This window comes from Syngnathus floridae, chromosome 6, assembly GCF_059516105.1.
Source record: "Syngnathus floridae isolate MCC-2025c chromosome 6, RoL_Sflo_1.0, whole genome shotgun sequence".
Taxonomy (NCBI): Eukaryota; Metazoa; Chordata; class Actinopteri; order Syngnathiformes; family Syngnathidae; genus Syngnathus; species Syngnathus floridae.
This window is the reverse complement of record NC_142418.1, coordinates 18,825,657-18,848,317: the sequence shown is the minus strand read 5'-3', so window position 1 is coordinate 18,848,317 and position 22,661 is coordinate 18,825,657. Positions and strand designations below refer to the sequence as shown.

At 51.7% G+C, this 22,661-nt stretch overlaps 1 protein-coding gene across 2 annotated transcripts in view; it reads left to right on the top strand.

The window, feature by feature from the left end:
- The window catches only part of LOC148397154 (calcium-dependent secretion activator 2-like), a 29,149-nt gene extending 6,960 nt beyond the window's left edge, over positions 1-22,189 (top strand). The window contains exons 9-27 of one of the 2 annotated variants that reach the window (XM_088377806.1): positions 313-379; positions 458-566; positions 649-837; positions 3,584-3,720; positions 6,211-6,398; positions 8,499-8,600; positions 8,946-9,009; positions 9,198-9,410; positions 10,551-10,707; positions 12,287-12,428; positions 13,044-13,199; positions 13,277-13,424; positions 14,143-14,160; positions 15,084-15,158; positions 15,377-15,460; positions 15,568-15,600; positions 17,446-17,553; positions 20,307-20,411; positions 20,519-22,189. In XM_088377806.1, the coding sequence (XP_088233932.1) occupies positions 313-379; positions 458-566; positions 649-837; positions 3,584-3,720; positions 6,211-6,398; positions 8,499-8,600; positions 8,946-9,009; positions 9,198-9,410; positions 10,551-10,707; positions 12,287-12,428; positions 13,044-13,199; positions 13,277-13,424; positions 14,143-14,160; positions 15,084-15,158; positions 15,377-15,460; positions 15,568-15,600; positions 17,446-17,553; positions 20,307-20,411; positions 20,519-20,689 (2,266 nt within the window). In that variant the 3' untranslated portion in view covers positions 20,690-22,189. The remainder of the gene's footprint in view (positions 1-312; positions 380-457; positions 567-648; positions 838-3,583; positions 3,721-6,210; positions 6,399-8,498; positions 8,601-8,945; positions 9,010-9,197; positions 9,411-10,550; positions 10,708-12,286; positions 12,429-13,043; positions 13,200-13,276; positions 13,425-14,142; positions 14,161-15,083; positions 15,159-15,376; positions 15,461-15,567; positions 15,601-17,445; positions 17,554-20,306; positions 20,412-20,518) is intronic. The other variant, XM_088377807.1, reaches the window with a different exon arrangement.
- The last annotated feature ends 472 nt before the right edge of the window (positions 22,190-22,661 follow it).

The following is a 22,661-nucleotide window of genomic DNA, read 5'->3' as shown; positions in this document are numbered from 1 at the left end:
CCCAACTCAAGAAGTCTTGTTTTTAAAATGTCTTCCAATTCATCAATGTTCATCAATCATTTCAAGAGGCCATTAAAAAGCCTTTTTTGCCTGCTACTTCATCTCACGTTGGCAATGGCCGTAAGCAACAAAACCAGAAGAAGCGCTCGCTCTGCAAGGTTGCCCATTTGTTGTGTTGAAATCATTTCAGCGTGGGAAGAGCAAAAATGCAAGTTCTTTTCAGAATGTTCTTTTGTAACTACGCCAAGTTAGCTCGTGTGTGTGTGTGTGTGTGTGTGTGAAAAGTAACCTCGCGGCCTCCCTCCCTCGTAGCTACTTGTACGCGCTGGGACATCGCGTGTGGAAACGCTGGAAAAGGAGATACTTTGTTTTGGTCCAGGTAAGAGCGCACGCACGCACGCACACACAAGCCGGACTTTGGCCGAGGCCACGGGCCCACTTGTGCTCCCTCCCGCAGGTGAGCCAGTACACGTTCGCCATGTGCAGCTACCGCGAGAAGAAGCCCGAGCCTCAGGAGCTGATGCAGCTGGAGGGCTACACGGTGGACTACTGCCAGCCTCAGCCGGGTCAGCGGCGCAGCTGTTCAAATGCAAAAAGCCCTGAATCGACAAAAAACAAAGCGGCTCTCTTGTTGTCCGCCGGCGGCAGGCCTACAGGGCGGCGCCGTCTTCTTCAACGCGTTGCGCGAGGGCGACCTGGTGGTGTTCGCCTGCGACGACGAGCAGGACCGCCTGCTGTGGGTGCAGGCCCTGTGCCGGGCCACCGGGCAGTCCTACAAGCCGGCCCCGCCCCCCCACGCCAACCGCCGCAAAGCCGACACGCCCTCCTCGCCCATCGGTAAGTGCAATGGAAATCAAGCAGGCCCCCTCCCCCCCTTGGTGTGGTTTAGCAGCTGCGCCCGCCGCTCAAACTTTTCGCCCGTCGCTCCTCATCTGCGTCCGTCTCGCCGCCGCACCTGTAAGCGAAAGGTCGCACGCGGTCGATGAGCCGCCCTCGGCCCGGGCCGCCGCCTGTCACATGGATGTGACCGTCGCCGTGACGACCGCAGACGGAGAGACTAAATCCAAGCGTCACGCCTCCGCGCTCGCTCGCTCGCTCGCTCGCTCGCGCCTGCCCGCCGTCTTTCTGACACCTTTCATATTCGTCAGTCAGTCAGCCGCAAAGTCGAAGCTCCCGACCGAGCTTTTGCAAGTTTTGCGCGTTTTGTCCCAGAGTGCCACATTCAAACGGACTTTTATGGAAGGAAGGAAGGAAGGAAGGAAGGAAGGCAGGAAGGAAGGAAGGCAGGCAGGCAGGCAGGAAGGAGCGGCGCAACCTTGCATCCTTCCAGACGCTTTTTCTTTTGCGCTTAAAATGAAAAAAAAGGCAAAATCTTGGCAAACCAAAAAGAAATTCAAGGAGCAATAAAAAGTCCCTTTTATTTATTAAATTTTAAAAATTCGTTAGTTATTTAGTTCTCTCCTCAAGGCAATCCGGCAGTAGAGAATTGCAAATGTAAGATTTTCTTCCTGGCCAAAGTTGTCTGCAGGAAATGCCTCCTCCCCCTCCCCCCTCCTCCGCCTTGAGCTTGGCCGAGGTAATCATAAGCCGTCGGGCGCTAATCAATAACTTGCTAAGACTTTGACCTTGCCATAGCCCGGAGTTGCGTCCGTCCCACTTTAATTGTTCTTGGCGAACGGCGCCGACGTGCGGAAAGCGGCAGACAATATGGGCCGAAAGGCGCCATCTGGGCCAGGACACCCCCTCGCACAGCCCCCCCCCCCCCCCCCCCCCTCCACACGCAATAATAGCTGAAAGTTGGACTTGACAGGCATGAGCGGCATCAATCAATAGCGGGCCCCTCGCCCCCCCCCCCCTCGCTTTGTTTGTCATCAGCACCCATCCATATTTCTTTGTCTTGCGCCTTTTCTGGGAAATCGCAAACGGCCGCGTAAAAACGACCTACATCGGAAATGGAAAAGGCGGGGCGGGAAAAAGGCGCCAATTGCGCAAAGCGCACTTTTGTTGTCTTTTTCTTTCCCGCCGGACAAAAGATGTCGGCGGTGCCGGCGTTTCAGCGACGCTTTCCGAGGGCGGCGTGATTCAAACGCACAACGGCGTGCAAAAGTCGCAAAAAAAAAAGGTCAACAGATGTCAAAACACATTGACGCAGTCAAATCAAAATGGATTTGGAGCAAAATACAACTCCAATAAAATCATATATAAATACAATCTAATATCAATCTAATATCAAAAAAAAAAATACACACACAAAAGGTGTGTCTTGATTCATCTCATTTGACCAAATCATCAATGATTTTTTTTATTTGCTTTTAAATTCATCTTGTGTTCCTTTTTTGAAAGAAAAAATATCGGCCAGAGTAAAAGCTCTTTTTTAATGTTCAAAAGAAAAATCATTGAATTAAATAGCATTGGCAGAAAGTATGCAATATTTCATCCAAAATATCTTTTGATTTCATTTATTTTGACATTTTGGATTTTGTCATGGTGGAATCAGAGGAAAAAAGTGAAATTAGAAAAAGTCTATTTTTCCATCCGACGTCAATTTGCGAAAATCTGATTGATTCTACAGTCAAGTCAAAATGTTGTCCATTTTTTTTTCATTTAGCAAATGTTGCGTTTCAATAAAAAAAAAGCAACTTTTAAACGTGTTGAGGGCCATTAAGAAAGCAAAGTGACCTACATCGGAATTGACCCAGCGTGCCCACCCCCCCCAGGCAACGGCGGAACAAGAAAGCAGATGAGTAGCTGATTGTGGAAATTTCACTTTTGCTGTCTTTTCTCCCGCACAGGACAAAAGTCACAAAGACGGCAAATGTGTGTGTGTGTGTGTGTGTGCGCACACGCGGGCGGGGTGAAAAGGCAGCAAAGTGTGTGTGTGTGTGCGCACACGCGGGCGGGGTGAAAAGGCAGCAAAGTGTGTGTAGGGGGGCAAATGTCTGGCGGGCGCTTCCTCCTCCTCCTCCTCCTCCTCTTCTTCGTTGTCGTCCTCTTCTTTTTTTTTGAGAAAGACACAAAAATGGCAGCGTTGCAAATGAAAGCGCGAGTGTGCGCTCACTATTTTTGCACGGCTGTCAAATGGAGCCGGCTGGCCGGCCGGCCCAGCCCAGAGCGGTGGCGGCGGCGGCGGCGGCGGCGGCGGCGCCTTTTTGCTTTCCACTGCAGTCGTTTGTCGTCTTTGTGCCTGAGCTTGAAAAAAAAAAACCTTTCTGCATCTGGTTAGTTCATCCCTTTGAGCTAATTTCAAGTAAGAAATGTAAATAAAAAAAAGAAAAAGAATCATTTCATTCGAATTGGCTTCCATTTATTTAGCTAATGTTGCTTCGCAAGGGCAGAAATATGTTGCAAGTTTGCTTTTTGCTCGAGTGGATTTTTATGACTGCAATTTCTTTGATGAACAAGACAGCCTAAGTTCGAAGCCACTTGACCCCCCCCAAATTCTTTTTTCTAGAGCAAAACAAAGATTGTTTCGCATTTCTGATTTGCATTTGCGTGTTTTTTACACTTGGATTTTGCAAATGTTGCTTTTGGGAGAGCAAAGGCAAATTGCAGCGACGTGCGTCTGAAATCTTTTTTTTTGTAGGTCTGGATCGGTGCGAGCGTCAGGGCGTGGAGGAGCTGGTGTCGGCGTCTCCGTGCCGTTTGGACCACACGCGCCTCTTTGGCATTTTGCAGAAGCAAACGCTGCGGCACCGCATGAACGATTCCTTCTCCTGCCTGGTATGCAACAAAGCAAAACTTTTTCATTGGATTGGATTGGATTGGATTTTTTTGTCGCCTGCACGTTATTTAGCAATTTGGCCGAACACTTAACCAATGAGCCACCTAATGAGGCAAAATGGTTCTGGAAGGATGCCTTAGACCATGGGAGGGAGGGAGGGGCCGAGGGCGGGGGCCGTCTTTGCGGGCTCTTGTTCTTCTCCTTGCGTCTCGGCGGGGGGCATTTGTTCTAATCAATACTTTCCGCGTAGGAACATGAGCCTCATGGCCATGCGGGGGTTTGCTCGCAATGGGGGGGGGGGCTTTTTGTGTCAAAGCAAACAATCGTGACGGAATCCCACCCACAACGCCGCCAAAAGCGCTTTGACGCCTCGTTTCACTTGCCACATCTGCTTTTGACACATTTGGAGAATTTAGAATTTGGAGCATCTGAAGAATTTTTTTTTTTTAATTGGTGCCTCAGAGAATGACATTTTGCCAACAAATAGCCTCGTTTGGTGCTCCAAAATAGTCCAATCAAATGAGCAAATATATGACCAAAAAGTGCAATCTGGTCCCATTCCCACAAAATCACCACAATTTGAAATGGCCCATTAACAACAAAATTCCAGCTGATGATTTTTTTTTTTTTTTTTGTGTGTGTGCACGGGCCTTTGCGGGCCTTTTTGCATCCTTCCCGCATTTGATGGAATGCGTTTGTCGCCAAGATCTGAGAGTCCCACTCGCGTCTGATTTTGCGCCGCGCCGCGCCGGCGCTCGCTGGTCTAATTGGCGGGCGGAAAGCGCTGCGCGTGCGGATGCATCCGAGGCCTGCATTACGGCGAGGAAGGCGGGCGCTGGCGAGAAAGGCACGCCAAAGCGCCCGTCATCCTGCCAAAGCGCGGCCTCCTGCCGATGGCGAGATTGCCACCGGGTAAATATTTTCAAAGGCGGGAGCCAGCTTCCCGCCGTGAGCGAGAGAGAGAGACAGAGAGAGAGAGAGAGAGAGAGAGAGAGAGAGAGAGAGAGAGAGAGCGCTCCTCGTTTGTCATCCGACAGCTTTTGCCGACCGGCTCTGGTTTTGGGGCCGAGCCGACGCCGAACGGATCCGGTTCAACCCGGTCTCGGAATAAAAGAGCCTTAAGATGCTAACGCTTAGCAAATGCGGCAAGTTGCAGGTGACGCCGCTCAAAGCAACGTACGGAAGAAACTTTAACGCTCTGCTGTCGGCTGACCCGATCCCCCCCCCCGTTTTGACGTTTCTATCGCCGAAGCCATTCCCACAATGAATGGATGATCAAAGTAGAGACTTGATTCCATGTTGATGAATTGGAAATGTAAAGGCGGAAAATTGTGTCTGCTTGTGACCCAGGTGGGCAAAATGTCTTTCTCGGGCTTGTTTGAGTGTCTTTGAAAAGCGCTTTTTTTTTTTTTTTGCTCACTCGCCTTCCGCGGTAACGTCCTTGAGGTGTTATTGCGTTCTTTGTACTTACCGCTGCTTATTTGTGTGTTTTTCACAGCGACCTCGCTCGCTTTTGTGCGCCCGTCAAGCACTTTGTGACCTTTTGGCAGGCAAGCGGAGCCGACGCTCACTCGGGCGTCGAGTGTTGCTATTCAAGCACCTGTCGTACTTGAATATTTGCTGGGTGAAAAGGACGGCGACGGTGAGGTAGAAATCGGGGGGGGGGGGGAATAACTTGTCCCTTTTCAATGGGCACGAGGCGAGATAAACAAGAGTTTGAATACTCGATGCCAAGCTTGTCAGAAGAATTTGCAGCTGGAGAGGGCCGCGTGCCGAGCACTCGGCTTGCGCCATTTTGGCACCTTATGGCATTTTGGAGGCTCCCCCGCGATTGGTGTGCTTCCCTCCTTTCTTTCTTTCTTGCTTTCCTCCCTTCTTTTCTTCCCTCCCTCCCTCCCTCCCTCCTTCCTTCCTCCATCCTCCCTCCCTCCTTGCAGTGACATCTGCTCCTCTTTCACGTACGTCTGTCTACCTGGCGGCCTGGCCCGGCCTGGCCGCAATTAGAGGCGTCTTTTCTCCTCCTTCCTTTCTCTCAGTCTCGGCGGGCTTTGTGCCGCAGAACCCAACGGCGGACATCTGTTAACAAGAGGCTGGGATTGGTGTCGGGTCCCGGGGTGGCGCTCTATTCAGCGGCGGGTGAACCTCAACAAGCGTCTTTGGAAGGGACACGCTTGGCCGCTGAAAACTTTTCCACGCGGCAACCCCCCACCCGTGGTTGCGCTCTCTTGCGCTTAAGTAGCTCTGAATTCATTTGCCCATCGATTGATGCTTTCCGAAGCTGCAGTCGAAATGTTGCCGCTCGCCGGTCGGTCCTTGAACGGCAGCGTGTGCGCGGTGCGTGCGTGCGTGTTTTGGTAAATAACATCTCCCGTGGCGACGGCTCCTATTTCGCCCGCATGCCTAAAGCGCCTGGTAAAGCCGCTCATTTGCTTCAAGTGTCCACAGGAAAGTGTCGAGGCGTTGCTGACCGCTGTGATTCTTGTGGTCAGGGTTGGTTCAGTCCGGGCCAGGTGTTTGTTCTGGACGAGTACTGCGCTCGCTACGGCGTGGGCGGCTGCCAGCGCCACCTGAGCTACCTGAAGGAGCTGATGGACTTGTCTGAGAACAACACGCTGGTGGACCCCACGCTGCTTCACTACAGCTACGCCTTCTGCGCCTCGCACGTGCACGGCAACAGGTACGGACGGCGGTGGCGCACGCCTCGGAAAGGTGCGAGCCGCTTGCGGCGGTGACCCGCTGCGACCCGGTCGCCGTCTGTCAACGGATCTGTGCATTTTCTCTTTGTTCCCTCATTGAGGCAATTAGCCGCCCGCTAATGATTAGCTCCTCCAGCTAATGGAGACGTGTGTTTAGCCGAGCTGGCTTTTTGTCAGCTGGAGCTGTCATTTGAGTAATTGCCGCTCATTCAGGCTCCCGCCGGGCGTCGCTGGGAAAAGACACAAAACTTCCGTGGGGGAGGGGTGGGGCTTGATATTTATTTGATGGGCAGCTACCTGCTGCTGTTTGGTTAAAGCCCGCGTTCGCTTGAGCCAGCCACGTCACCATGGCAACAGCTGACGTTGCGACACGAGCGCGGTGGGCCGAGGTCCCGCTTCCTTCCGCCACCTCCGCGTGGAGGAATGCTTCGGCCTCCCGCTCTCATTTGCCTGAAAAACACAATCAGCAGAGAGATCCTTTTTCATTTCATGACATCATCACTCAAGTGACCGTTGGAACGTTTTCACCTATTCCCCCCATCCTGGACTTCCCGGGAGGGAGGGGTGCGGGGTGGGGCTTGTCGTCCCTGAGGCAGATATGCTTCTTATCATTTACACTTGAGCCGCGTGGAGTGTAAACACACAAATAAGAAGAAGGACCCCCCCCCCCCAGCCACCCCTCTTTCCTTTTTCCTTATTAGTCCCCCCCCCTCGCCGCAGCCTTGGCAGCTCGCTTGCTTCATTTAGCAGCAACAATGTGTCTGAAGCGCAGCAAGCTGTCGCAGCCCACTTACAAGCAACACCCCCTTACATGATCCCCCCCCCTCCCCCAATCGTGAGAGCGCTAACGTGAGCGCACATGTGGCGCTCGCGACCACGGCAAGCACCATCTTGGCTTGATTGGACGCCTGCTGCCCGTGAAGGCCTCACATTTGGCCACAGTGCCAGGACACTTTGCAATATAATCCCAAAAACTTGACAAACCCAACATGTTACGTTATGAGAAAGCGTCACGGAAGGCCGGAATTTGCTTTTCACACGGAGACGCCGCCTTCAAATTGTGATTCATCCACTTTGCGCACGTCTACGTACGTACGTGCGTGCAGACGCTCGCTCGGCAGGGATTCTCCTCTCAAACGTTCACGAGCGTTCTGAGGTCAAGCCGACCTTTAACATCCACGGGGTCAAGGGTCAACGTCGGCGTGTCAAATCGATGCCCAGTAAAAAACCTGACTTATTCGGGCGCGCCCTTCACGCTCCAAATACGACTGGTGCGAGATGGCCGGCGTTGGACATTGTAATGCCGAGCCTTCTTCTTGTTCTTCACGTTTGGGCCGGTTTTGAGCAAGCGCTCCGGCGGCAGCTGATTGCTTCTCAGCAGAGGTTAATTCTTCACTTTCAGACGGCAGCCGAGTCAAGGTTGCCGCCGCTTTCTTCCCTCACCGCCTCCTCCTCCCATTCTTCTCCTTTTCTGTCTTTTGAGAGCAGCAAAGAAAAGAAGCCGGCCGCCATTTGTACGCGTTTTCACTGACCTCAAGATGGAAGAGGTCGCCTTCCGCTGGAAACGCTTTGCTGCTGTTCAAATATTTCATTTTGTTTTGTATGAGGGCTTCAATGCATGTTTTTTTTTTTTTTTTTTAATTTCACGTTAGCATTTAGCTAGCAGAGACTTTGGGAAGGCGCATTTTTGGCGCAACGAGTTCAATGAGATAGCAACGCGGTGGCACAATTCAAAGGGAAAAAAAAGGATATGATATATAAAATATAGTATATAATAATAATAAAAGATTTTTTTTAAACGATAAAGAAAAAAGCAGACTGTCGTCCAAGGATTTAGCCAAGAAGCTGAAAAATTAAAAGAAAAAAGTTCAAGAAAAAAAGAAAGTATATATACTAGGATATAATAATATATAAAATAAAGTATATATATATGATAAGAATAATAAAAAAAAGAAAAACTATAAAGCAAAAAAGCGGACTGTTGACGTCCAAGGTTTTAGCTGTGAAGCTGCAAAATGCGCAATGGCTCATTTTTGGAAGTGGCTGATAAGCATTGAATTGTACGGATTGCACCAATCCAGGCCCGACGGGACGGGGACGGTGACGCTGGAGGAGAAGGAGCAGTTCCAGGCTGTCAGGACTCGCCTCATGCGCCTTCTGGACAACCACATCACGCACTTTCGGTAATCACAAAACACTTTTGCTAACAAAGTGCCCAAATTAACAGGTGGGGGCGGGGCGGGGCTGGCCAGGGTTGGGCTGGGCTGGGGGGGCTTCTTTAACCTCCAAGGTCACCTGGAGGGGGGGGGGGCACTTGAGTTGTTTGTTCACTTGTCAATGAAGGAGGTGAGAAAAAGGGGGAGAAAAGAGAAAGCGCTTCTTGTTGTTGCTCTTGTTCTTTCTCAGCGTAATTAGCGCCGCCGCCGCCATCTGTTGCAACCGGCCCTGTCTGTCTGTCTGTCTGTCTGTGGGTTCGCCTGCCTGCCTGCCCGCATCCACGTCTGCGCCCTTTTTGTTTGTGCACGCAGGTACTGCTTCCCTTTCGGGCGACCAGATGGCGCACTCAAGGCCACGCTCTCCCTGCTGGAGAGGGTAAGACTAGGCCGCGCCGCGCTGGGCTGCGCCGGGCTGCGCCGCTCGACCCCGCTCGACCCCGCTCGACCCCGCTCGACCCCGCTCGACCCTCGTTTGCCCGCCCGCCCGAGCGACCGGATCTTTCCGTCAAATCGCCATTTCAAAACGTTGTCGTTGTGACCGCCAATGTTTGTGCCGCGCGGCAGGTTCTGATGAAGGACGTGAGCACGCCGCTCGGCAGCGAGGAGATGAAGAAGGTGCTGCGGCGCTGCCTGGAGAAGGCGGCGGCCATCAACTACGGCCAGCTGCTGGACTTTGCCAACTGGAAGGCCGGCGGGGCCAAGCGGCCGGAGGACGCCGTGCGTCTGGCCGAGCTCGTCGTCGAGGTCCTGCAGCAGAACGAGGAACATCACGCCGAGGTTGCCCTCTTTTCTACCGTCGTCCCGTGCCGGCATTTTTACGTTTCGTGAAATGATTTCAATTCTTTCAAATAAGCATTTGAAAAAGAATCTTTTTTAATTATTTAGAATTGAAATGAGCATTACAAAGATTTTTCTCGAGAGGGGGCAGATTCCTAATTTCTGAAATTGAATCGAAAGGTTCCGATTCCAATTTGCCGTCCAAATGAATTTCCGTATCTTTTGCCAACTTTTCAACTTTCCGCTCTCACGCAAACAAGCGACGCCCACGTGATGCTTTGTGCGTGAAAAAGAGAGCAACAGCAGATGTTGAGGCGGCGGCGGCGGCGGCAGCGGCGGCAGCGGTAGCTATTCTCGGAACGCCGTCGCCGTGGCAACCGATCGCACCTGAAAACTTGGATGACCGGGTCAAAGCAACCTTTGAGTCGTCCAGAATGGTTTTCTTCCTTTTGCCGCCGCTCTTTTGAATATTTGAAGTACTTTTTTTTTTTCTCTCTTTTTCAAATGTCAGCCAATGAAATAGCTGAAAAGCAGCCGTTGAAACGCTCAGTGCTGTCAATCAAAAGTCAACAATGTTGATTGTGTCTTGTTCTCTTTGTGCTGCCGGAAGGGACGAGAGGTACGTTTGTTTTTTTTTTTTTGGTTTTTTTTTTTTTTTCTGGCTTCCCGGCCACGGCGCTTTGAGTGGCCCTCATCGCCGTTTGCGTCCCGCTGCCTGCCACGCGTCTGCCGAGCGTCGGCATTCTTCAGCTTTGAAGAAGCTCTAAAGTGCGCCGGGTTCACACCGCTTTTTTCCGCAAGGCCCGCCGGGAAGTCCCGCAAGGCCACGGCGTAGCGAGCCGGCGAGGCTTTTCATTCTGACCCTAGCTGCCTCTTCGTCCTCGCTGCCTTTCAAGGCCGGTTGCACTTTTTTTTTTTTTCCCACGGCAAAAGCGGCCGCGCTGAACTGGCGAGGCACCTCGCTACGCCGACGGCCGCCAAGTGTCGGCGTAGCACTCGTCGTCTTTTGGAGGAGGAAAAAAAAAAGAAACGGGAACTTGGCCGTTTTGCTGCGAAGCGGCCATTTTGTAGTCGCCGCCCGGTGCCGACGTTTTGCATTCAAACGAGAAATTTGGAGCTTACGTGCTATTTGTTTGTCAGGCGTTTTCGCTGTGGCCCGAGCTGATGCGCGAGCACGCCGAGCACTTCCTGGCGCTGTACCGCCTGGACCTGGACCTGGCTCTGGAGGCGCAGCCCGTGGACTCCTGGAGCAGCTTTCCGCTCTTCCAGCTCCTCAACGGCTTCCTCGCCGCCGACGGTGAGTCCCGTTGGCCCGCCTGCCCGGCCGCCTTCTTGTATTTTGCCACCACTTTTGCTTTTCTAAATTCGTTTGATGATTGTTGCGTCGGACCTTTGTTTTTGGGAAAAGCATGGCAGGCCAGCGTTTGTTCTACCCAGTCGGACCTTTTCTTGTTTTGGGATGTGGTTTGACTTCAAACTAATTGAAGTTGAAAGCAAGACGGCGACACTTTGGAGGAGCCAGCGAGTCGATCGGCAAACCAAAAGGCTTTTTGCCGTTGTTGATGTTTTTCGGCTCAAGGTCCCGAGGCGGCGGCGGCGGCCATTGTTGGCGGCGGGCTTTGTGAGAGGCGCCGCCGTGATAATGCGGCGCGGTCCCAAGGGCGCTAGGCGAAACAAAAGATCTGGGCGCACTTGGCGTCAGCGCCGGCGTGTTGATTTTTGCGCGTGCCATTGTGGGCGCTAATTACGCGAAAGGCAAGGAAAGAAGAGAAGAAGGCCGCCCGCCCGCCCGCCCGTTCGCTCGCTCCCCCCGCCCGCCACTTGGCCAGCCTTGCAAAGGCGTCGCCGCAACGTGTCAAACCTTGACAAGATGCCTTTGAAAAAGGCTCGCAACTCTGCCGCGCTTTTCGCACACTTTACAAATAAATGCTCACTTGTTTGGCGTTGGCGGCAGCGACGGTGAGGGAGGGAGGGAGGGAGGCAGGGGGGGGGGGGCACAAAGGGAGAGCCAAGAAAGTGTGCGCTGGGGGGGGCAGCGTTGAGCCAAACGACTTCACTTTTTTATTTCCATTCTATTTGCGCTGGCCACTCCAGCTTTTTTATTTGGATGCGCTTGTCACGCACACACTTTTGAAACCTGTCGAGAAATCAAACGTTTGTCATCCTTTGTGGCTTTTTTGCTATCTTCTTGCGTTCCAAGTCGGTCAGCATTTATCCATCTGATTTGTTCCATCTGATTTGTTCCATTTTTGTGACTTTCTCCGCCATGTCTGTCAGAATCGTCTCTTATTGATTTTTTTTTTTTTTTTTTTGCAGCCATATTTCTTGTACTCATTCACTGGCAGCCCAGTTAATGTCTTTGACGTCTATAACTGTCAACGGCACTGAATGAGTTAATATCCCACATCAAATTGTTCTTTTTGAAGAACTTTTGTTTTTGGAACTTGTCAGGGTTCTCCAAATGCCTGAATTGAGCTAACGTGTCATACTTGAGTGTTTCTTTGGAAATGCTCACTTGTTGGCATTGACAGATGGATGGGGGGGGGGGGGTCTCTTGCTGTCGTTCCCCGAGGGGCGCCAAAAAGGCGAGTGTTAATCACGCGGCGACTAATGAAGCCCGCCGAGACGGGAGAACGTCGTTACTGTCGCCGTGAATTCATGGAGGACGCGAGGGGAAGGTCCACGATGGCCGCTGCCGCCGCGACGACATTTTTCCACATTTCAATCGCGAGTCCGAGCGACCTCGTCGAACATCCAACACGACGGCGAGAACGAGAAATGTAAAAACAACCGTTCCGTAGTGGATGAGTTGGACTGAAAAGAAGCAATTGGAAAAAGAAAACACTTGTATTGACGGTTGTGTTTGCGCATTGCAGCCCAACTGTGCGACGGGCCCTTCCACAAGCACCTCCAGGACGCCTTCGTCCCTCTGGTGGTGCGCTACGTGGACCTGATGGAGTCGTCCATCGCGCAGTCCGTCCACCGCGGCTTCCAGCAGGAGACCTGGCATTCCGTCAAGTAAGCTTTGACCGACAGCTCGCGAACGGAGCTCGGTCCGGTTACCTTGGTTACGGCATGATTAACTTCCTGCTCACTTGAACAACACGTCCGTCGGCGGGTGGCGATATGCCACTCGGGGCTCCCTGGGTGTGTTTTTGTGGAAAGGCCGGAAAAAAAAAAAAAAAAAACTGCTCAGACCACACTGTGCGCTTCGAGAAAGCTGCAAAGAGCCACCAAAAAAAAAAAACAAGCTGGCACTTCATTAGCGAGCACAGACGGGTGAGTGGGATCGGCCCGTTCCCCCTGGGGGTGAGGGAGTCGGTGGGGGAGGGGGGCCTTCAGAGAGCCTCACTAATTAGACATGAGGGGGCCTCCGCGCCGCTGCCACTTGTTGGGGTGCTCGTCTTTTAAAGGCCAAATGAGAAAAAGATGGATGGATGGATGGATGGATGGATGGATGGATGGATGGATGGATGGATGGATGGATGGATGGATGGATGGATGGATGGATGGAAATGCCAATATCTTCCTCTAGAAGCGTAATTGAAAGTGTCGGTGCAGTTTAAGTTCAAACGCTAGTTGAACTTCTCAGCAAAACAGGAGAAAAGAAACGATATTGTGGCAACATTGCAGGAGCGGCTCGGCCACGTCGGAGGATCTCTTCTGGAAGCTCAACGCGCTGCAGATGTTGGCGCTGGAGCTGGACTGGCCCGAGCCCGCCTTCGCCGAGCACCTGCAGCGGAGGCTCAAGCTGATGGCCAGCGACATGACCGAGGCCTGCGTCAAGAGGTCGCCAAAAGCCGCCCGGCCCGTCCGTGCGCGAGCCGCCCGACTGATGCTTGATGAGCGCCCGTGCTCGTGTGCAGGACCAAACGCGCCTTTGACGCCCAACTGCAGAAAGTCAGCAAGTGGACGGAGCTGCGCGTGCCGCCGTGCGCCTGCACCATGTTGAACGTCGTGGCCGACGCCAAGAGGCGCTGCCCTGAGCTCTGCGCGCTGGACACTGGCCAGGAGGTAAGCCAGCCAGCTGGCCGGCCAGCCAGCCGGCCGGCCAGCTAGCCAGAAACTTTTTTAAATGCATGCTCAATTTGAAAAAATGTCCTGAAAAGTTAGCTACCCAAAAAAAGAAGAATCAATTCGTTTCATACAAATCATCACCAAATAAAGAAATTGCATCCAGAATTGTTTTCATTTCAATTGAAATGTTCATTTTCAATTCAGCCAATTGTGTCACGGCAAGAAATAACCTCTAAAACTCGTTGAGTCCTTTTGCCGCAAGCATGCACAGTTCCTAAGATAGGGGGAATTTCACGCAAGAAAATACAGGTTGAAGCAAAACGTTGTTGGCAGGTGGCCAAATCATCAGCCACGCCATCTTGTTTGCTAAAAGCCTGGTTGGGGTCAAGCGCTGGCATCAGCTGCTAAAACCAAAGGGGAGCCTTTCAGCCCGACACCTCAACGCCTGATTGGCTGCCGGCCCGGCTTGGCCCGGCCCGGCACGGCACGGCAGCCTTGACGCCGAAAATCCTCCAAACACGACCCCCCCACCCCCACCCCCCCCTTCCCCATCGCTTCCCCTCAGCTAAAAATTGAGAGGAAATAAATAAATGCATTTCTAGCTATATCGTGCATATATGATATGTAGCAATGTAAAAAACAGCTTGAGATGTTTAACATGTTTTTCTTTCCTTTTGTCCGTCCGTCCGTCCGTCCGTCATTTTCCACCCCTCAGATGGCGGACACGCAATGGGTAAAGCACATTCTTTCTTTTTTTGTCTTTGAAAGCAAACATGTTTGTCGTTATTGTTCATTTGGAAGAATTGAGTGAGGAAAGAAAGAAAGAAAGACACTGTGTTATGTTTTGTCATTTTGAGCCAATTCAAATTGGAGCGCCGGAGGCTGAGCCGCATTGTGTTTGTTTGCTTGCATGCGGCAAATGTTTGCTGACATTTCAATCAGTAAATGAAGAGGCCCCCACATTTTGTGCTTAAAAATGGGGTGGGAGGCTTAAAAAAAAAAAAAAAAAAAGAGCTAGCGACCTCATCATTTGTCAGCCATCCTCCCGCTTTGGTGATTGGCATTTTTTAATTTGGGGTCTCTTTATGGGCTGTATGAAAGGCCATTGTGGCGCCATTCAGCAGGGTACCCCCCGTCCCCCCAACCTCCCTCCCTCCCCCGCCAGGGAAAAGGTGGCATGAATATGTTTTTTTTTTTTAAAGCGCTAAAGTGGATGTGAAATGGCGGATTAATTGAATCTGCGGCGCGCTTTTGGTCCTTGGCGGCTGGCCGGCCAGCCAGCCAGCCAGCCAGCCAGCCAGCCAGCCAGCCAGCCAGCCAGCCAGCCGGGCAGCTATGCACCAATAGTGCGTGGCTGGCGCACAAAAAGCAAGCCTTGGCATTCCACAGTGCGTGTGCTCGGCCCGCCCGCCCGCCCGCCCGTCAGCTACCTCAACACAACTCGGGCCGGCACCTTTTCATACTTTTTTACATACCCAAAAGTCCACTCGAAATCATTTTGCAGGAGGAAGGAGCAAGAAATTGAAAGCAGGATGCAAAAAGCCTTTCATTCTTGACATTCCAATCAATGCGGCGCTACTATGTTTCCAAAACTGCAATGGCATTGAAGTGAATGGCTCTCCTCTCCTCTCCTCTCCTCTCCTCTCTTCGCATCAGCAGCACTATCACTCCAAAATCGACGTGCTCATCGACGACGCCTTCCAAGACATGATCTCTGCACTCGTCGCCAAGGTGACAGCCAACTTGTTTTGTAGAAAATCGCACGACTTATTTCAATTTTATTACAAAAGGGGTGTGTGTGTGTGTGTGTTGTGTGTTGTGTGTGTGTTTGTACATATGTATATTTATATATAAATGCATATTTATATGTATGTACGTAGATTACGTATATATTTATATGTCTGTATATGTTGAACGACTATGACGTGGTGTTTTTTGCACGTGTGTAGTTGGGTGCGGTGTTGGACGCTGTTCTGTGCAAGCTGTCGAGATACGACGAAGGAACTTTGCTGTCCTCCATCCTGTCCTTTACGGTCAGTACGCACGCACGCACGCGTCAGCTGGAGGCTTTTATTCTTTTCAAATGAAGTCTTTTCCTGCTCCTCCTCCTCCTCCTCCTCCTCCTCTTCTTCCTCTCAAGGTGAAAGCAGCTGCCAAATACGTGGAAGTTCCCGTAAGTCTTTTTTTTTTTTTTTTTTTTGATTCATTTGTGTGTTGTCACAGATAGATGCAATTGCACATAGTTGATTGTGGTTTTAAAAGAAGCTACAAATAAAGATAATAGTTGAGGACAAAATAAGTCATCGTAAAAGCCTTTGTTGATGTCTAAGGCTCGCCACTTTCTTCAGCTCGCTCGCTCCGAGACTGCCAACCACTGCGCACAAATTTTCACTCATTATATCTTCACGGCTAGTATCCGTTTTATAATTTATCATTGGGCTGAAATGAAAACAAAAAGTCCAAACAAGAAATTGAGAGCGAGATGGATATGTAGGAAGGGGCTGGGCGGGTTTGAAGCCTGGATTTGAAAGAAAAGCCCAGCTCCAGATGTCAGCTCGTTGCCTGTTAAATCAGGATTCTTATTTTGATTTGCTCAAAGCGCAACAGTCAAGCGCTTGCTGGTGTTAATTGGCGGCCAGGTGAGCCACGTATGATTAACCAGCCGACTTGATCCCCCCCCCCTTAATCCCCCAGCCAACCAGCCAGCCCCCGTCCTCCATTTTGTTCTCAGGTTCCCGTGCAGACTTCCTGTGAAATTACAATGTAACCCGCACCGCGGGTGTCGTTCTTTTGTGCGGCCGCAACCCGAGGCGGCTCAGCTGCCGGGAAGAGGCCGTGTCCTTTCCGCGCTCGTTCCCACCACCGCCTTTTGCCGCTCCAAACGGATGAAAATTGCAATTGGATAGTGACAAGTTGGAAGACGATGCACGCGAGCCTCGGCGGCGCCAGGTCCAGCCCGACGTGCGCAAAGGCCGCTGCTCGTCGCCGTCGCTCGGCTTTGTCGCCTCGGCGGCGTGAGAAGACGAGACCGCGACTCGGCCTCGGGGGGGGGGATTTAACGTCTCGGATGACACGCCTGATAAGCTGTTATCGTGCCGCGGCGTGTACTTTTTGCGTGCGCGCACGCATACCTGAGCGATGACTTTCTCGGCCTGGTGTTGGAGTCGCCGGCCGGCCGGCCGCGTCTTCAACGACATTCTCACGGATGCTCTCGCTGTCGGCGTTGGGATTAGCGTGGCGGCTAACGTCCATCTCGCACGGAAGACTTTGCTATCGTCTTTGACGCCTCGGCTTTGACGAACAGGCGCGCGCGCGTGTCGGCCGCTTGTCAAAGTCGCAGATGCCCCTGCGGTCACGTGACCTCACTTTAACCTCTTTTTCCCGCCCGCTGGTCCGTCTGGATTACAAACGCCCGAGTGAGTGGCGGCCGGCGCGGCGCGGCGCGGCACGGTGTCGCGTCGCTCCCTGTCTTCCGGCGTCACTCATCCCGAACGGTGACACGACTTTGCCGGTGTCGTGCTTGACGCCGGCGCCTTTTGACTCCAGCGCTTTGCGTGTTTGTCTCGTACATGGTGGCTCCCCCCCCTCGCCTCAGCCAACCCCCCCGAGGGCGACGCACACTGTGAAAGATGTCAAAGCGATTACAAAAGGCATTACACTTGTAATCTCCCCTGACAACGAGAGTGTGAATGAGGATTGCGCTCGGGAGTGTGTGCGTGTGTGTGCGTGTGTGCGTATGTGCGTGCGTGCGTGCGTGCGTGTCTGTCTGTCTCAGCACTCAGGCCGCAAGCATCAGGTCTTTGGTCCGTGTTAATGGTTGTTAAACGACATTAAGTACGTGAAAAAGCCAATTTTGCTCCACCCCCAGTTTGCTTGATTGACATTCAATTTGGTGGAGACGTGAGGATGTAGGCAAAAGCGGAAATTGGCCATCGGAGCGAAGAAGCAGCCCTGGAATGCTCCAAAAAAAAACAACCTCAAAAGATCAAGAAAATGTTCAATGGCATGTGTTCCACAGAAATCGGGCGCGGACCTGGCCGACGCCTACGTCACCTTCGTGCGGCAGAACCAGGACATCCTCCGTGAGCGCATCGGTGACGAGCTCTGCATGGAGAAAATCTTTGACGTGAGTCGCCTCTTCTTCGTTTTCTTCTGCCGGTTGCCAAGGTAACAAAAAAAGACGGAGCCGCTCCCCAAAAGAGAGTCAAGCCATTGTTTGTCTTTTGCACACGACAGCGTTTGCTTTGGTTTGGACTTTGCGCTTTTGAGGATGGCGGGCGTCTGCCGGCGTTGGAAATACGCCGCCGCACTGCGCTGTTGGTTCGCCTTGCGGCGCATCCAAAATATTTCAGCGACGAGTCGTCAAACACGGCTCGCCGCTCGATGGGGCCGACCTCGGCGGGCGCGCATTAGCGGCGCCGCGGCACGGTTGACTGCCGCTATTTGCGCGCGGGGAGTGGGTGTGGGGGGGGGGGGTCCACTTAATGGGCCCCGTTGGCGTGCAGTCACGCTCGGAAGCGAGGAGCGGGCCTCCCGACCCGTCTGGGCTAACCCTCTTGCCGGCTGGCGGCCATTTTGAGCCGGCACAATGAAGATAATGAAGCACACCATCATCTTGATGCGTGCGGGAGGCCGAAGGAGATCCATTTGGCGCGCAGCTGATGGCGGGCGGGCAGGCAGGCGGGCGGGCAGGCGGGCGGGCGGTCTCCTTTCTGCACTTGCGTCCGGATCTCACCATTTCCGAGTGCCGACGCTCATTTCTGACGACTGGACATCCGCTTCACCCCTACCTTGATTGGCGCTTTTCTTTCTTTCTTTCTTTCTTTCTTTCTTTCTTTCTTTCTTTCTTTCTTTCTTTCTTTCTTTCTTTCTTTCTTTCTTTCTTTCTTTCTTTCTTTCTTCCTTTCTTTCTTCCTCCCTCCCTCCCGTCCCCCCGCTCGGCCCTTTTCTCACGCTCGAGTCGCACGCGGAGCTTTGAAGAGGTGCGTCGAGTCGGCTGTATTTTCAGCGGGAGAGGAAAGGGCACGATCTGATGCGCCCGCCACGTGCGTTTGTCTCATCTGTGCAGTCCTTGGGTGTCCGCCTGGATGAAGATGATGAGCGCGATGAAGATGCCGGCACGTGCGCGCACACGCGCACGCCTCGTTAACGCCGCGCAAATGGAGGATGGAGGAGCTCCTTAATTGAGCAAATTAGAAGAGCACAGTGAAAGCAGATGGTGGGTGGGTGCTGATTAGAAGGGCGAGGGAGGGGGGGAGTGTTGCTGTCAGAAATAACTGGGGGAGAAAAAAGAGGGGGCGCCCAGCCCAGCCCAGCCCAGCCCACCCCCTGGTGTCAATGTAATGATACAATTTCAACACATTGACACATGCTGGCGTTTTGACACAACACAATTTTTCCAGCCTGCCTTTAATGTGCCGCTCGCTCGCCCGCCCGCCCGCCCGCCGGCCGGCCGGCATCCAATGGAAAACGTTCATCCGTTCCCCTTGAAGTGGCTGTTTTTGCGAGCCCTCGCCATTCAAATGAAGGCAACGAGGATGGCGAGAAGTTTGTTGGCATTTGTAGCGCTAGCTTACCACCACTGGATGCAAACACGTCCGTTTTTCGTCAATCCAAACGAAGGCAACGAGGATGCCGAGAAGTGCGTTAACGTTTGTAGCGTTAGCTTACCAAACACCTTGTCTTGTCCATTTTCGGTCAAACAAAAATACAATTGAAGGCAACGAGGATGCTGAGAAGTTCGTTAGCATTTGTAGCGTTAGCTTACCAAACCCTTTTTTGTCAACTTCAAGCCGATGGCCAGTCTCAGCCAGCGGCTCCGCAACTACGACGGTGCAAAGTTTGACTTTTTTTCTCTTTCTCTCTCTTGGTGAGAAACATTTGAATTTGCGATTCAAGGACAGCACGGTGGTCCATTGAGAAACAAAACGTACATCGGTCTTGTCGTCGCTATGGCGATGAAAAGCAAAGGGTCACTGTGTAGAATTCAACAGGTGAAAAGTTGAAGTTGAAAGACTTTGGAGTCACTTTAGCAACGTTGTGCCTTTGTTCTCTTTGACTGGCATCAATCGCTTGATGAGGTTATTCAAAGAATTAAAATTTTTTTTGTTGAAGTCAAAGGTGAGCTCGCACAACAGACGAAATCAAGTATTGGCGAGGACTCAAGTATTGGCGAGGGCCCCCCCCCCCCCCCCCCAAACGTTGGGGCTTTTGTGCGAGGCGTTAAATAACCTCTGGGCTGTTTTTCTTCCGCCGCAGTTGAAATTAATTAGAAGAGCGGGCGGCTACAGCCTCTTCAAGCGCGTCGGAATATTTGGGGTCAGCGCAGGGTCATGGCAATCTCCCGCACGCTGAATGGAAAGTGGCGTCGCACCCGCCATTGCAAGTGCAGCGCGCTCTTCAGGCGAGGCGAGGCCACGTGTCTGCGCGGCGGCGGCGGCGGAGGAGGAGAAAAGCAGCCGTAAACTCGCCGGACGCTTCGAATGGCGCCGTGGAAAGTCGTTCGGCGGCGGTCCGAGGAGGCTTTCATCCTGAGCGTGTCAGGAAGATGGCCGCCTCCGAGCTCTCATCAAGAAAAGACATTTCTTTTTGGTAGCCACTCTGCCGTGACACGTGAACTTGTCACAACTCGACCTCAAGCGAGTGCTTCGGCCCGGCCTGGCCCGGCCCGGAAGCTAGCTTCCTGCTTCAGAATAATGAGAGTTCCCATTTTGGGTCTCCTTGACCTTTCTTTTGCCTGGTCAGGATTGCCCCAAAATGCTCTCGAACCAAGCGTGAGCTCTTTTGTTTTGATGAACCTGATTCTTCTCAAGTGAAAAGCCAGAAAGAAACATCCGTGGCAGTCCCTCACATTTTTTTTTCTTTTTTTGACGTGCTCAGCAATGGTACAGCGTGTCCACGAAAGCCGTGTGCGTGTGGTTGGAGGATCGACTGGACCTTCAGCTGCACGTGTACCAGCTCAAGAGCCTCATCAAGATGGTCAAGGTAGTAAGCCCGCTCATCTTCTCACGGTTCACCTTTCTCCTTGCCCGATATAAAGAAACAGAGCTGAGCGAGCGGCGCCCTCTCTCTTCTTTTGTCCAAACCGGCAGAAGGGCTACCGAGACTTCCGTCTCCAGGGCGTGGCGGATGGCACGCTCAACGGCAAAAGCTACGTGACGGTGTACAACCGACTGACGGTGGAGGAGGCCACGCTGGCCGTCAAGGCGGGAGACGCCCTGGACGGGGTCAGCATGCGGGACAGCGACCAGGACGACGACTGAAGCTCAAACTTCCAGCGTCAAGTTAGTGCCAAAAAAAGCTGAGCCTTCCATCTTCTTGAGTGAGGCTGAGGCTAATGCTAATGCGGACGTCAATTCGCTTCAAATGTGAGCTTTTAGTGACATACAAAATAATAACAAGATGAATCTTTTTCAAACCACCATAAATGCCAAGGACAGCCGAGTAAGGGATTTGGCGTGCCCACTCCTATTTATCATTTCATATGGCCGGTTCCAAGGGTGTGTACACTTGCGCAACTGCAGTCGGTTTTTTTCAGTTGTACGGGTTAAAAGTCACATTCATCGTTTGCTCATCATTTGTCTCTTTTTAAATATACTACGTACACCCAAAGAAAATGTCATTTACACAGGCGTGTGTAGACTTTTCATATCCACTGTGGGTATGAAAATGTCCAAAAATATTTCTTTTCCCAAACTTGAGAAAAATGAGTGCGTGGCCGTCAATAAATATTTCTAAGCAGTTGACAATTGAAGCGAGTGGCATTGTCAGAGGCTGGAAGAAATGAACACCTCCCTCAAATGGATCTAAGTGCAAGAATTGCGACACACACACGGACGATTTGGAGCCAATTTGAAGTCGGGCCAAACTTCAACAGCAGCGCCAAGCAGTCTCTCGGAGGAGTTGAATGGTCCACATGAGCAGATCAACGCCTCCCTCAAAACGACACGCTCGCTGACTCGTCGGCCGGCCGACCAACTGGCTGGCCGGCCGGCCGGCCCGCATGACAATCTCGCTCAAATGGAAGAGCAGCAGTTGACGACTGAACCCGCTCGACCTCATGAAAACAACAGCGAAAAGCTTCTCTCGGAGCTTACTTGTGAGCGCCTCCCTCAAATAGATGACGACGCGCACGTCCATTGGCACGGATGTGTGTTGCTAACCGAAACAGCAGCAACCTCTCGGACGAAGCAACAAATGAATGGCTCCCCTCAAATAGGCACCTCCTCCCACTTGACTTGTGAACCAACATGGAATCCAACTGTTCCGCTTGAAAAGATGAACAAAAGTAAAGGCAGGAAGGAACTCCTCCCTCGAGTAGACGCCCTCGTTCAGTGCCCGGCCGGGCCTCTGAGCTCTCAGTTGCTAACCAAAATGGCAGCAGCTAAACCAGAGGCTCCCAGGCCAACCAAGACTCGTCAGCAGGGTGACCTCTGGATCGCGCCCCCTTGTGGACGATTGCGTGGACTGCAAAATGCATCTTTTTTTTTTTTTTTTCTTTTTTGTCTCGTACTTAATGGAGTAAAATGTGTTCTAAAATCCGGTTACCGATGATGAAACGTCCCATTTGTCATCATCAGTAGCAGCACGATCATCACTTTCCACGTCATTTATGGCATTCAATGTATTTGTATTTTTTTTATTATTTGAATGTTTTGAATTGTTCTTGAAGCTGTGCTCACGTGTGCTTGTTGTGATCTAAAGAACGAAAAATGTATTGATATGTCACGTACGACATGTCCAATAAAACCATTTTGAAAGCCGCTCTTGTTTGTCACGTGTTGTCGAAAGGATCGCGCTCGATGGAATTGCCATCATATTATGTCTTTATAAAAAGGACTGTACAAAATACAGGTTGCTGTCTTCTGAAGATGTGAAAAATGCGAAACAAATATGCAAATCAAAAGATTTCATAAGCCAGCGTGAAAGGCTTCACAAGATAAAAGTTTGAAGTCATGCAGGTAAAACATTCCTACATTTTTCTACAAAAGTGAAATTGATTCATATGCATTCTGACAGCGGGCGCATCACTTTAATCTTTGTACAAGGAAAGGAAGGAAGGAAGGAAGGAAGGAAGGAAGGCCTGTGTTTAGTGCACGCGCACAAAATCAAAAGAAAGTAGTGACTATTTTGTATTATACAGAATATAATTTGTAAGATTTAGTTTGAGAGGGCAAAAATATGGGAACGAAATCTTTTTGAAAAACAAATGTTTGAATTTCAAAATGATGCGCT